Source organism: Saccostrea cucullata, unplaced genomic scaffold (assembly GCF_032062105.1).
Source record: "Saccostrea cucullata isolate Sc308-1 unplaced genomic scaffold, CSIRO_AGI_Scuc_v1 ctg16757, whole genome shotgun sequence".
NCBI lineage: Eukaryota > Metazoa > Mollusca > Bivalvia > Ostreida > Ostreidae > Saccostrea > Saccostrea cuccullata.
The window spans coordinates 993-15,916 of record NW_026931469.1 but is presented as its reverse complement, the minus strand read 5'-3'; the positions used below and the strand labels follow the sequence as shown (position 1 = coordinate 15,916).

Sequence of the window (14,924 nt, the reverse complement as noted above, 5' to 3'; positions counted from 1 at the left end):
AACCAGATTACATTTGCAGGTAGGGGACTTGTATTGTTAAGGCAATACTCCCAGAATGATTGTTTTCATGATCTCGACAGGTATATATTGAAAATTCTAGTTGTTATTAGCTCTCTTGAGTCAAAAGCACAAGTGACTTTTGTCCATTTCCTGTAGCCATTGTCATTGGTGTCAATAATTAAATTAAAATTTCATCTTTTTATCCAGAACCACAGGGGTAATTTCAACTTAGCACTGTGAGTGAGCTAGGACAATAGGTGAAAGAGATATTTTGTTCAAATGAAAAGGCATGCATCTTCCAAGGGGAGATAATTACCCTGGTAAGACAAGAAGCCCATGGGCCACATTGCTCACCTGTTTATCTATGGCCCTGCTGTAGATCTTCAGCAGATTTTTTCACTATTTATTTGTATGCAAGATTTTTATCACATATTGTGGTTTCACTCACCCACTCCCTGGGGGTCGTGTATTGAATCTACAAAAGCTGAGGATGCTTTCATATTTATAAATTAAACTGCATTATTTTTACTTTGCTTTTCTCACATGAATGAAGATTTTTTATTAGCTCACCTGTCAGAGCTGAAAGCTTGAGTTTTTCTGATCACCTGTTGTCTATTGTCCATCTGTCTGTCCATCTACCCGTAGGTCTGTTAAACTTTTCACATTTTCAACTTCTTAAGAACCACTAGGCTAAATTTTAATTAAAGCTGGTAGAGAGCATTTTTGGGAAGGGGATATTAAATTTTTAAAATGATGGGCCAAGCCCCTTTACAAGGGGAGCTAATCCAGAAAAGACAAAAATAGGGTGGGGTCATTAAAAAAATCTTTTCTTACCAAAAAAAAAAACTGGGACAGAAAAGCTGAAACTTATTTGGAAGCAATCCTGGGGTAGTGTAGATTCTACATTGTTCAAATGAAGATTCCATGGGGTTGGGAGGGGCCACAATTTATACGGGGAATCAAAATTTTACATTGAAATATAGGACAAAATCTTTCAAGAACCACTGATCAGTCAGAGAACCTGAAACATATTAGTGGAAGCATCCTGGGATAGTGTAGATTCTAAATCATTCAAATTGTAACCCTCATGGATAGGGAGGGTCACATTAGTGAATCAAAGTTTTACATTGATATATATAGTAGAAAAAAATCTTTTAAAATCTTCACAAGAGCCACATAGCAAGAAAAGCTAAAACATGTGAAATCAACATTGGGAGTGTTCATTCTAAATTATTCAGATCATGACCCTCAGGGGTAGGGAGGGGCCACAATGAGGAAACCAATTCTTACATTGAAACGTATAGAAAAATATAGGGCGTTGCCACAATACATATAACAATTGGGATTCTAGTGAAGAACATTACTCTGGTGAGCCCTGTCCCATCCCTGAGTCTCATAAATTGAACAACAATGAATCTATGTTGAAGCACTTTAATTCCAAATAAATATGACTAATCACGCAGTTTGCTACTGTTGAAAAGATTTTTAGATCATTTAATTCAGATCAGTTAAAATACTCAGGTGACCTATTGCTATCTGTTTTACTCTGTCGTCGTGCTTAAACATATGGTATATTTGAGCATTTTCAGCTTCTTCTCTGGAACCATTGCACTGAAACAGTTTCAACCAAATTTGGTATATGAAACATCTATGGGTGAAGGGGAGTAAAAATTGTGAAATTAATTCATGACCTCTCCCCCCTGGGACCTGAGGGGTAGGACTTAAAGCATAAAAATCAATACAATCTTTATAAATCTTCTTCACTTCTGGACTTCAAGCAGTCAAACTGTTAAAATTGTAATAGTTAGCAGTGAACCCTCTACCAAAATTGTTAAATTCATTGCCCCAGGGTCATGGTTCCAATGCTTAAGGGAAGGCTCTGATGAATATACAGTGAAAATGAATTATTTCTTTAAAATATTCTGGGTCCTGGGTTTTAAGCAAACATTAAATAGGCATCCTCCCATTACTATAACTATGCACTTAGTTCATCGTCTTAATATCCAGGGGCAGAGGAGGTGTTCGAAGAATTAAAGCATTTTTACTATACAAACGATCAGAACTCCACTTTAATTAACTCAAGAACTCCTGACCCTGGGGTCATGAAATTCACAATTTTGGAAGAGGCACCCTTTTTCATCATACACCTGAATTTAGTTGTTACATGATACTCCTGCAGGCCTCTTCTTTTTAATGCATTCATAGGTTAGAAATTGGTTCATGCTGAGAAATATCCATGAGTAAAAGAAAGTCAAGAAACTCAGATATTTCTTGCTCACAAATGAAAGCTGGTTAATGTACTTGGAGCAGTAGAACAGACGTTTTTGTGCTTGTAAAACAAGAATGCCCCAGTATGGAAGCTTATGGCAAAGGTTTAAGTTTCTCGAAAGTAAATCAAACTCTTGAGATGGTCAAAGGATCAGAAATATTGTTACCCAACGAAAGAACTTGTCTCAGTGAATATACTTGTAAAATATGAAGTCCAAACGCCATTGGCAACTGTTTTAAAGTTATGGCCAAGGTTAAACTTCTATCAAATTGAGTCAAACTCCCAGGTCAAAAAATCAAAATAATGGTACCAACAAGAAGGCCTTGTCACATTATAAAATACAAATGTGAAATATAAAAGCCCTAGTTAAAACTGTTCAAAGGTTTAAGTTTTTCAAAAGTAGATCAAACTCCAAGGTCAAGGTCTCAAAACTAATTAATGGTACCCAGGAAGATCTTGTCACATGAAAAACACTTGTGAAATACAAAAGCCTGTTAAAAAATATTGGGCCAAGATTCAAGTTCTTTTTATAAATAGATCAAACTCCAAGGTCAAGGTCAAAACATCAAAAATATTCATTTCCAAGAAAGCTCTTGTCATAATAAATATTCATATCAAATATAAATGTAAAGGTTGACAGCCCTGGCACCAACTGTTCAAAACATGCCCATGCAAGATAGAAAATTTGGAATTTTTTCTGCAAAAGATCAAACTCCAAGGTCAAGAGGTCAAATAACTTTGTCAGAATAGAGGTCTGCATGCTGACTTTGATCAATCACTTAAAATAAGGTTCAAGGTCGCTGCATTACGTAACCAACAAGCACTCTATCCATGGGTAAAGTGTGAGCCAGAGGAAGTCAAAGGGAGTCTGAGAAAAAAATGCTCTTGACAACGATGCAATAGAAAGATATCTACTATGCACATACTTTCTCTACAGGTCGAGTTCTGTGGATGAAGTTATTGAGCAAGATTAGGTAAGAAGAGAAAATAGGCTTTGGAAAATGAGTTTGCTCAGAGAGAGGCTGTCACATGAATTAAGGACAGATGATACAAACAAAAGATGGATGCCTGGGTTGGTTTATATTTTTTGACCTAATTTCTTTGCAAATGATGCAAATAATAAATTTCTAGAATATAAAGAAGTTGTAACCCTTTTGTGACGTTCAAAATTCTACCCTTCTGAAACCATACTTATTATTCTATACAAATATTTTTCCCTTCAAATTCCATTTTTGTGCAACTTTAATTAAAAAATTAAAAACTACCTAGTGAAACTTATTTATTTTATTCATTTAAACATGACCCAAGTTGTTACGTTCAAAATTTTTGACAAAAGTTTGTTTGTATCATCTTTCCTTAAGACTAAAGGACAGACTGCTCACTCTAAAGCCCTGCATACTGTTTCCCATGTAATCTTTGTCCATGACTTAGGTGCAATGCTTGAATTATAAATTTCAGTTTTGGAGGACACACCCAAATGGAATTTCCTTGAGAAGCAAAAAATGGGCCATTCAATATTATTGCTGGGGGGGGGGGGGGGTGTTATATGGTATTTGTACAGATCCTGGTAAAATTCTTGTATGATGCCATTCAACAGAACCTTGACAAAATGACTCTGACTAAGGTAGCACAATGAATTGGGGGGGGGGGGGGGATGTATCACTGAAATCTACCATAGAACCATCACAATGTTAAGAACCAGAAAACTATTTCATCTCTAAAGACCAATGCTCTTATATCCTCTCTGTGCATTTTACAGGACTGTGTATCATGGGCATAATTTATCAGTCAGCCTTTGCAATTAAGTTTCTATATTAACGTGTAACTTGTTGAATACAACTGTTAAAATTGTTTTAAAAAAAATTAAAAATTAAAAAAAAAAGTTTTTTATTCATAGACACAATAAAATACATGTATTCATAACCTGATTCTGTCAACACATGTGCAATGAACTTAGCAACATAATTTTGTTCAACACAATCAGTTTTTTATCTTTAACATGTTCAACTGTATTGTACTTCATGTATTTTACTGTAATATTAAATCAATCAAATGCACCAAAAATATAATCAGTTCAAATGAGGATTCATTCCTCTACTGTCTTTTAGGAATATGGTTTACAATGCTGCCTTAAAGCGCTCTGTGACACTTTTCCAGTTGACAATATGCCATATGGCATCCACATAGTCTGGTCGGACATTCTTATATTGTAAATAGTATGCATGCTCCCAGACATCAATTCCAAACAGGGGGATGAGACCTAAAATAATAAGACAGAAAATTAATAAATTATTATTTCAAATTACTTGTAATTGAAATATTTATCTTGAACTAAAATGATCAAGATAATATAAAGCACTTGTGCATGCACTTAGCGATTAGAAAAATGTGAATGTCGCCATTGTTTCCCACCCTTTTATAAACTGTTCAATATTTTTCTTTTAATGACATCAAAAATCTCTCATCATTCAATGGCATAACAAACAAATCCCATTCTTTATTTCTAGAGAACCCAAAATTAATTTGTCTAGAAAAATGTGATTATGTGACTGTACTTGAATATCATATATAGTTTATGTATCAAAAATTAAATTCTTGATTCTTGCTTTCCCCTTTCCTCCTCTCAACCTCCCTCCATTTTTACCTTTACAGTTATATGAACATCAACTCTGATTTAAGTATTTTGTAAAATTGTTGTTCATTCACTGTTTTGCACACGCCTGCTTTTTATGAATAACTTCTGTTCTTAGTACATATTGAAAGGACTTACATAAGAAAGAGACAGAGGTCAAAGTTATTTTTATTAAGTCTGCAGCTTTCAGGTAACATAGAGATACATTATCCCTTGTTCATGTGCATGCAGTCTTACCAGTAGTGGCTTGTAGAGGGTCTTGATTGGCACAAGTGACTATTCTTAGTGAGTGGGCAGGCTTATCATATCCTCACCCAGCCCCAGCCTGACCCCTGAATTCCAACAGAGGCAGCGGTAATCGATTACTCATGGCATCAAACGTTACAAACTCCTCAAGGATCAAGTCCTTGAGAAGGCGCCTTATCGTTCGCCTCCCTGTGGGCGAGAGCGTCTCCCCAAAAAATACTGTGATTCAGATGGCCCCCTCCATTAAATCTAATGGCTGCCTGCAACTGGATGAGTCCGTTGACATCTCCTGAAAGTATTTAAGATGAAAACATAAGCTGAATGTTTCTCAAACTACAATCCAACATGTTCAGAATGATTGTGTTTACATCCCCTGAAAGTATGTTAGATGAAAAACACAAGCTGAGTATTTCTCAAACTACAATCAAATATGTTCAAGTTGTCACTGCTATGCATTGTCACTGCAAGTCCCCTACTCCTTAGAATTGTGTTGGTAAGCACAAGTATTTCTACACCTGTCTGTTAAAAACTTATTTTTTTAAAGATTTTCTTTTTTAACATTGAAAACCACATCATCAATCCAAGCAGTTGAAGAACAAATTAAACTTGTTTTAGTCCTTACTAGTAAACCCATATGATAAACACTTCAGGCAACAATGAAACTTTTATTTATATGTAATTTGACTCTAAACAGTGCCAGAGGTGTGATTCCTTTTTTTTTTTTTTAAAAAAGATATCTGTCTTGATTACTGCTAAATGTTTCTTCTTAAGTGTGGCAATTACACCCTTATACTCTTTTCTTATACTCTTTTCTTTTTCTTAAAACTTTAGTTACATAATGAACACCAAATGGGATCACAGTGGATTCATATTTATGGAACTGATTGGAGTCATTGGACAATGTGATTCAGTAAATTTGTATGGTATGTTTACATCGGACTTCAATATTGCATATATATCAAAGAGTGAAAGTTGAAATTTTTTCTCATTTCTTACCCTTATGCATGGCTTCTGCAAGTTTTTCCTCTGCTACATTGAGATTGTTGACATAAGTCTGGTGATGTTTTGTGTGATGAAGTTTCATAATGTCAGCTGAGATAAATGGTTCCAAGGCATTGTAATCATATGGAAGGTCGGGCAGTGTGTGCTTCATCCTCATGGCCATTGCTCCTAGAGCACTTGCTGACTTTGTGAGGGCACTAAGAAAAAGAACAAGTTTTTTTTTTCATTTTGAAATTTATTTCGCTTGTTCTTGGTGAAGAGTATATCGTATTATATATTATCTTTAGATGAAAAAAAAACTTTCATTTACACTATCAAACAAATATAGCAGACAGACGCGCTTGTTCGTTCAGGACAAACTGAATTAATGTTGATTCTGCGTCTATAACCTTAAATATTAATTTTCATAAAGATTACTCTTATTATGCATTGTCTACAAATGTCAATGTATTAACAAACACAAGTTCTTATCATGACATTACCATTTTGCCACAGAAAACTTCGAAGACAACATATTTCTGCGACTCTCTGCAAAACTTCTAGGTCGATTGTATGTGACCTTCACCTTATATTCTCAAAGAAAAAAGCAAATACTTAAAATGGATCGATACTGGTTAAAATTAGATTATAATAGAATAATTTTCCAAAATTTCAAAAATAAACATATCTAGAAACATTCTTGGCATAGTTATAGGCCTACAGATATATTTCTAGATTTCCCTTTGGAAATCAATTTCCCAGAGTTCCGCAGTAATTACATATGGCTGCCTCCTGGTCAAAGCGACTGATCATTGCCAAAAATTGATTTACTGATTTTATAGATAAGGATACGTAAGTAAGCATATGAGTGATTACAGTACTAAAGATAACATATTGAAATTGCTAAATAGTTGCAAGTTAGGTTGGTTTGAGATAAAACTATGCATAAATTCGTGAAAACAAAAGGCGTGGCTTAGACGCCATTTTTAGTCGTTTGTTGTAGGTGCGCGCCGCAAGCACAAGGCACTAAATGTTTTACAATACATGTATATCTTGTTTTAGAATGATTACAGTTCATTAGTTTCTGCAGTGTCACTTATTTTGCAAAAAATTGATTAAACCAGCCAGTGCATTTTTTTCTCAAAATTGTCATAACGAAAATGAAACTAACTTATCAGTTACAATTTTTGGAAAATGTGGTTTATTACTTCCTGGGTGGAATATTTTCAGACATAATAGATTTAACTTATCACAAAGGTAGTTTTTGTCAAATTGTTTTTTTTTAGTGAGATGACAGTGTCGCTTAGTCAAGGTTAAATTTTTTTTTGTTGTTTTACATTATAGATCTTGCACTATGGAGTCTCCGTCCTCTCCAAAAAGGGTAAGATTATTGAAATAATGACATAATGTTGATTTTTTTTTGGATTTATTTAGATAAACAAATTGAATCTGTTTAATTCAGTGAATTTTTATATCTAAATTATTTATTTTGTCACACAGGCGAGAACAGATGCTGATTTGAGTGAGTTATCGAAAGAAGATTTAATAAATAGGTGAGAAGATCTTACTCTCTCTTTCCTTTACTTTCTCCTGATGAATTATACGCAAATATATTTAATTTTTTGTTCTGTTCATTTTTAACATGAATAAGAATTGAATTTTGTTTATTTAAAACAGAATCAAAGATCAAGAAAAAACTATTCGTCAGTTGGAGGAAAAACAGAGAAATTTGAAAACAGGTGATTGCATGATATTGTTAACTTAAAAAATAAGCATAACTATAGTTATTATTTGACTTGCATGTTGCAATTAATTACTAACAGGTACACATTGACATAGAATTGAAAAGAATTTGAAAAGAAAAGCTGTAATAGAAAATTGATTTAAATAGCCTTCACATATAATTTAAAAAATATTTCAGATGATAAAGATTTGAAAGAAGTAGAAGCAAAGTTAAAACAGCATCAAAGAGATGCTGCACGCAGAGAGAATACACTTGTTCATAGATTGACCACCAAAGAACAAGAGCTGCAGGATTACATTGTAAGTCACCAATGTTATAAAAAATAATCTTAGAACAAAGAATCCAGGCCCCAAGACCATGAAACAAACTTACACTTTAGTCAGATTTTCAATTGCCTATAAAATATTCATTGATTGAGGGATTTATTTAGAAATTTACTGATAACAACACCTCTCTGAAACAATATTGGAAAATATTTTAATTTTGGTCTGCTTGACCTCTACAACATTTTATTATAAAATAAAGATTTTGACTTAAGCTTGAGATGTTTCATCATTCCGGGGCCAGGTTTTCACAATTATCTCACAGACACTTAAGTCTAGCTTTTTTTATCCGAATGGGTTCTCTCAGTTTTTTATTATGTTTAATGTGGAACAAAATGAAAATGATTAGATTTAGAAACAAAGGGAAAATGTTCATAAAAATGCAAGTTATTCGTGTAAAAGTTCCCCAGTGATATTCAACAGTCCTTTCTATACTCTTACAGAATCAAATCCAAGAATTTAAACAGTCACAGACACAGAACAAAGCCCAGCTACAGAAAATGCATCTGGATCCTGCAGTCAACTTAGTTTTTCAAAGGATGACAAAGGAAATGGAAGAATGCCAAGAGAAACTGAAACAAACGCAAAACGAACTCAGTGCTTGGAAGTTCACTCCCGACAGGTGCTTATTTCGTTCATTGGTAACAAATGTCCAAAGCAATCCCGCTGTCACTTAAGGCTTGAACACTTAACGCGACTCAGTATTTTTCCATCCTGGCAAAAATTATCTCCCTTCTGGATGTCGACCGTTTTGACATTCACCAAAGTCTGATGTCAGTAAGAACTTTGACATTCAGGCCATGTTGTTTTTCATATTCTTTGCTGATTTATTTTTGGCCAAGGAGAAACGAGTAAGAACATGGTTTTTAAGATTCCTGGCTTCCTTAAACTGATCAGAAAAGAAAGTTGGGGTGACTTGGAAACATTCTTAGGTTACCCTGCTTTATTTCTTACACCTCCTGCCCCCTACATTCTGCATTGTGATGAGACAATGTGTGTAGACTTGTAACACTTTAACAATAGAATTCCACTTCATGGTGGGAGCCAAAAAAGTGTTGATCAAGTCGCATCGTTGGGAGTTTGTCCATCTGATCTCGGACACAGCTCGGGTTGATTTATGAATTGTGTGTGAGCTTTTTTTCTGCCATGACTACCCAAACTGTCACCGTTGTTGTAGATTACATTTATTTCAGGTTTTCTCTGATTTTTGCTTTAACATTATTATTTAAGACAGACAGATATACTTATGTGAAAATATATCCAGAAACTGTAAGTACAGAATGCTGGTTCAGAAGATTGACACTGTGAAATTTGACCTAATAGACAGAAGTTGAGTCAATGTACTTCAGGTAATTATTTATTTGTGAATAAAAACCATGTTTATTGCATCTTTGTGTTTCAGGATAAAAAATTCTTTTGTTGCAGCGTTCTGAGAAGACAAGGGTGCACATTTCAGGGGGTTCTGTAATCTCTAAAAATAAGATTTTGCTTTATATTATGAATAGAATTAACAATGCTTTGTTTTTGGAATTTTTTTTTGTAATTTATTAATTTATTTTGCATAAATTAAATTTATCACATCGCTTGATTGATATTTTCTGATCTGCTGAATTGCACAGGTACATGCATTCAGTCTTTTCAAAACTGAAATTAGTTCAGTTTTACACATTAGAATTATGAATACCAGATGTGTAACATGCTTTGCACATGTCATCACTCCTTGAGAGCAATACATACATGTACTACCTATCTGCTTTTTCACAGATTTCCTTCCATAGTATCTTTATAAATAATAATTTTAAATGCAACCAGGATTTACTTGTTTGCTACATAGTTTAAATCATGTGAAAAGCCATATCAAAAACAAAAGTGCAACTTAGGTCAAGAAGAAAATAGTTCTTGATTTATCCTGCTCAGAAGTCCAAATTGTTAAGCTTTGTGATGATTTTTTATTTACTTTTGTCCTCTGTGAAATAATGTTCTTGACAATGTCAAGAACATTAAGTTTCACTGATATATTCTATGTACTTTTAAACAGAGGAATATATATTTAAAGACAAGAATATTATTGAAGGAGTAAGCAAGGTTTCTGAAGTCAGCCTCCTAGACTGAAAGATAAAAACTACATTATAACTATAATATCATTCAAATACTGTAGACATACCTTTTCTCCACATCGGATTGATTTTTGCTACATCTGCAGTCACAATTGAATTGCAGGAATTAGTCACCAGTTATTTAAGACATACAATGACAATGAGAGAAACCCACATAATTTTCTACAGTCAGACAGAACAGGAATTTTGATTCTACAAAATAACTATCCTGCTAAAAAAAGTATGTTTACAGTATCATGAGTAGTATACCTTTGAAAATTGCTTCCTAATAAATTCGTACTTAAAAGTGTACCATTTTACTGATTTTACTGAGCTGTCCAAAATAATGTAGAATGTCAGTGACATGTTTGTTACTCAACTTGCATTCCTTACACCCCTTATGCAGAATCATCCTGGGTCAACAAATCAATAAGCTATATTTGATTTAGTTTTATGTAATCTGCATCGTAAAGTATAACAGAACCAGAAAAAAGATTTTATGGGAAAAAAGTTTTGAAGGTATATCAAAATAGTATGGACTGGGTCTTCAGATGGAATGCATTTTGCTGAACCTTCGAACCAAACTCACCTCCAGCTTAACAGTGTGAGGAATAAAACAGGGTTCCCTGGTCTGACAAAATGCATGTTTCTTTCAAACCAGTCAAAAAAAGTACATTTACATAAACATCTATGTCAGCAGAACATTTTACTTAAAAAGGGAAGTTGGGGATTAATATTTTATTTTTAGACTGTATATTGAATGCTTTAGTTTTTTAATTTGTTTGAAAATAGTGTTTTAAAAAGTTGTTAAAAGATACTGTTTATTTTAATGACAAACATGCTGATTTGAATGTGTAAAATGGTTGTGTAAATTGAAGGTTATGTACCATAAGTTTGAATTAATCTGTTTTGTGCTTGTTGAAAAAGAGACAGCATCTGAGAGAGAGAGAGAAAAAAAAAAGAATATGAGCAATTTTTTTATACTGAGTCTCTAATATTCTTTTGAACATGCAAGTGGAAATACTGTTTGTGCTTTTTATTTTGATATGATTTGCAATGGCTAAGAAGGAACAAAAAGAAAAAAAATATATTTAGCAGTTGTTGGACATATGATGTAGATACTATTATTAGCTGTATTGCAGATGTCATGAATTATTTACATTTGAGACACTGTATGCTGTATATGTTTAATATCCAACATGTCCTAGACCAAGGTAAAAATTATTCATTAGAATTTTTTCTGTTGCATTGTGGGTGGGTGGGGGGGTGTTTTTGATTTTGGATTTTTAGAGTCATGACTTTTGAGACCAAATATATATTTAAAATATTGATCAAATATTAAGAGTACAATTGATATACAGAGATGGACATGTTGGCTTATTGAACAATTGAAATCAAAATAATGTAAACGGCTGATGCAACCAATATTCAATAAGAATACTGTATGCAGGGAAATGTCTGCCTCCACTTTATATTTGCCTTTTTGACCTAGACACAAGTAGACAATTTTAATGAAGGGGTGAATTCAAAGAAGTCGGTATAATTTCTTCGGCAGAACATTGACTTTGTGTTACTGGGCAAATTCAAAACAGAGCAACATTTTTTGCAATTGTGAAAAGACAAAAATAATGGGAGACAGAAAATAACCCTGTATACAGTATACTAGCTAAGACAGAAAATTGTCAAGTACTTTTATGCAGCAAAGAAGATGAAATAATTCATGTACTCTGTTAAAATATTGAGTCGTAAAGCAGCAGTAATATAGCTGAAGCAGGTGCTAACAAGGAAATTCAAAAAATGAAGAAAATCTGCTTTATAACTTAAATGCCTTGAGAATTGGAAAATTATGTCATGCATTTCCTGAATGTAATTTTATGTTTAAACACAAACACACACAGAGCACTGCAACATGCTTTTTTGACACCTTCACGATTCCTTATGGACCTTTAAAAAAGAAAAATTGAAATTTTTGAAATTTTTTTTAAAGAAAAGGAGGAAGAAAGAGTTTATTTGCAGGAGGAAAAACTGCTTGCATTGTTAAATGTGCAGAAAACCAGCGTTCATTAATTGTTTTCTCCACATAATTCTTATGCAGTCAGTTTGAGTTAGATACTGGCACTTTTCCATCAATTTAAATTTTTAGAGCATTTACATTGTACTTGCTGAAGAAGGCACTTTTCACAAAAAGTTTCTTTAATAGAAAATTACTTTATTCAGAAAAAAAATGCAAGCACATGCATATGTTTGTGCACTTAACTTAAAAAGGATAAAACAATTACTGAGTAAAATAATTAATTTAATGTGCTTTATTATGTAAACTCCAGCGTTAATATGCATGTTCTGATTTCAGGGAGCAGAGCTAGAAATGCTTTTGGAATATTTTGTATAAATGGAAACCTTGATGAATTACTATAAAGGGTGATGGTTGGTTATGTCATGGCAGAACTGCGCAAGTTGTCAGTGGTTGAAAAATTCAAAGGTATTCTTTCCTTTTGTATTGCAGCCAAACGGGGAAACGGTTAATGGCCAAATGTAGGATGTTGCTACAGGAGAATGAAGAATTGGGGAAGGTGATCACTTCAGGAAGAACAGCTAAATTAGAAGGAGAAATCGCAGTACAGAAACAACTAGTACAGGAAATGAAGGGCAATCAATCAGGTAATCAAAGATTTCTTGAATTCATTTTCAGTAGAAGAAATGCACTTTTCAAGGGTAGGACCAAAGAAAAAAGGTTATTTTGTATGGTATGAAGAATTTTATACTGTGTTTGAAAGAGTGAGACATTCCGTGTGATGTAAGATAAGTATTATCTTGCTTCAGGTGTTGTACAATATATCCTACAAAATAAGTGGATATGCTATCGAGATTTGTTTTAATAGCTTGTATGGTATACTGCAGAAAGAAATAATTTTATGTAATGTGTTTACAGAGTTGGATGAGTTTCTTGGAGATTTAGAAGAAGATGTAGAAGGCATGCAGAGCATGATCTATGCATTACAGCAGCAACTGAAAGAGACTAAAGAACAGGTCAGCAAGTTAGAGGAAGAAAACAGTAAACTGAAATCCTCTGTACAAACAGGTGCCGTGTCACAGACCTCTAATAGTGCTATTCCAAGCAGCAGTCCCACGATAGACCTTAAGGAAATAAAACAAGAAATGGACACAGACCCTGTAAAACAGGAGATAAAGTGTGAACGGACAACAGAATTTGAGGAAACCTCAGAACGGACTCTACATAGATGGTCAAGTCAGGAAGAAATGATGGACACTGACCAGGATTCTAGGGATGTGCCGGAGGTTAACCACATAACTCACAGACTTCAACCCGGGGAAGGCGTTAAGTGTTCAGAATACGAGAGCTCGCAAGACGGCTGGTCCAGTCCATACCCTCAAACCAAAGACGATATCAATGGATCAAACAAACACCCCTCCCAATCGGACAGTACGCCAGAAATGGACCACCTTAGTGACAAAGGGTACTCAGGGACAGGGGATCTATTACCCAATGGGGTTAACAGGACTCCATTAAAGGAAGAAATGGGAGAAGCATAATATCAACCATGTCACAAGCTCAGATATTCATTTTTGTCATCCCTAGTAATATTTCTTTAAAACAATTTTTGATTGGCTATAAAAATGAAATTTTGATTTCATTGGCCAATCAGATGATGCATTATGAATAAGAGATAAAAATTCATTGTCCATTCATAGTATTTGTTACTTGTGTTTAAGTGTTGATTTTATTAATGTTTTACTTTCTCCTAGAAATCAGGAACAAAGTATAGTGATGTTGTAAGACAACTACCATTTATAGAGATTTTGTGGAAAGATTTAAAGTTTTTGAAGGGAAGTTTTCCTTAAAACATTAATATTAATGTAATTTTTTTTGTCTGCAAACCGTGTAAAAAATTAACACATTCATCTTTTTTCAAACCTGTCTCTTGTTTAGATAAAAAATGGATGATATGTGAAAGTGCTTTTTCACGTTCCAAGAAGAGAAAATTTTGTGCATGCATTTTATTTAAAATGGAAGAAAAGGTAGAATTATGCCTTATTTTAATTAGTTTTTGGGTTGCATTGATTAACAAAGGAACACATTTGATTTGATTAAGTTTTCGGTGGGCAAACGAAGTTTAGATAATTTTAAATGTGCGTAGAGATCTAAAATTTTGAATGGTTAAGGTACGTATATTAATAATTTTCGTTGGAATATATTTTTTCCATTGGCTTTAATATTTTCAATTTTTATATATTTTGAATTTAAATGCAGATGTTTGAAACCTCCATGGGTTGAAAAAAATGATTATTTTTATGGTAGTCTGTTCAAGAACAGAAAAGTGATATAATATGTTTGATCTCTTGTTGTCATGGTAATTTGTGAATTCCTATTAAAATGAACTTAACAAAATGCAACAGTTTTCTTAGTTTTTCTCTAAATTTGAAGGTGTTTTTAAGCTTTATGTACACTGTAATGATGTATTTCACAGAAAATTTATAGATTCAAAACTTTCAGGCAGGAAGACTTTCTTTACTTGGTTAAATGTAGTTTGATAATAGTGGAACTTGCCATATTTGAAAGGGGAGGAACTTTTCCATGGAACTTGCGCTTGGATTTTTCATGTACAGTACATGT

General features: G+C 33.5%; 1 protein-coding gene and 1 pseudogene across 2 annotated transcripts; one reads left to right on the top strand and one right to left on the bottom strand.

Annotated features, from left to right (window-relative positions):
* Positions 1 to 4,139: 4,139 nt before the first annotated feature.
* LOC134232699 (superoxide dismutase [Mn], mitochondrial-like) lies at positions 4,140 to 6,722 on the bottom strand (annotated as a pseudogene).
* A 167-nt stretch (positions 6,723 to 6,889) lies between these two features.
* On the top strand, positions 6,890 to 14,699 carry LOC134232698 (pre-mRNA-splicing regulator WTAP-like). 2 transcript variants are annotated; one of them, XM_062714683.1, is made up of 8 exons: positions 6,890 to 6,980; positions 7,473 to 7,509; positions 7,629 to 7,681; positions 7,806 to 7,867; positions 8,050 to 8,171; positions 8,639 to 8,817; positions 12,795 to 12,949; positions 13,221 to 14,699. In XM_062714683.1, the coding sequence occupies exons 2-8, from the start codon at positions 7,483 to 7,485 to the stop codon at positions 13,841 to 13,843; spliced, it is 1,221 nt and encodes a 406-aa protein (XP_062570667.1). In that variant the 5' UTR covers positions 6,890 to 6,980; positions 7,473 to 7,482; the 3' UTR covers positions 13,844 to 14,699. The 2 variants fall into 2 exon arrangements, with proteins under 2 accessions (XP_062570667.1, XP_062570668.1); XM_062714684.1 differs by having other exon boundaries at positions 6,898 to 6,984.
* Positions 14,700 to 14,924: the final 225 nt, after the last annotated feature.

What these genes read in the sequence shown, in the direction of transcription:
- LOC134232698 (XM_062714683.1), top strand. Translation starts at nt 7,483, where the DNA reads ATGGAGTCTCCGTCCTCTCCAAAAAGG. An exon ending in CTCCGTCCTCTCCAAAAAGG is followed by an intron (nt 7,510 to 7,628) that starts GTAAGATTATTG and finishes TTTGTCACACAG; the next exon opens with GCGAGAACAGATGCTGATTT. An exon ending in ACAGAGAAATTTGAAAACAG is followed by an intron (nt 7,868 to 8,049) that starts GTGATTGCATGA and finishes AAAATATTTCAG; the next exon opens with ATGATAAAGATTTGAAAGAA.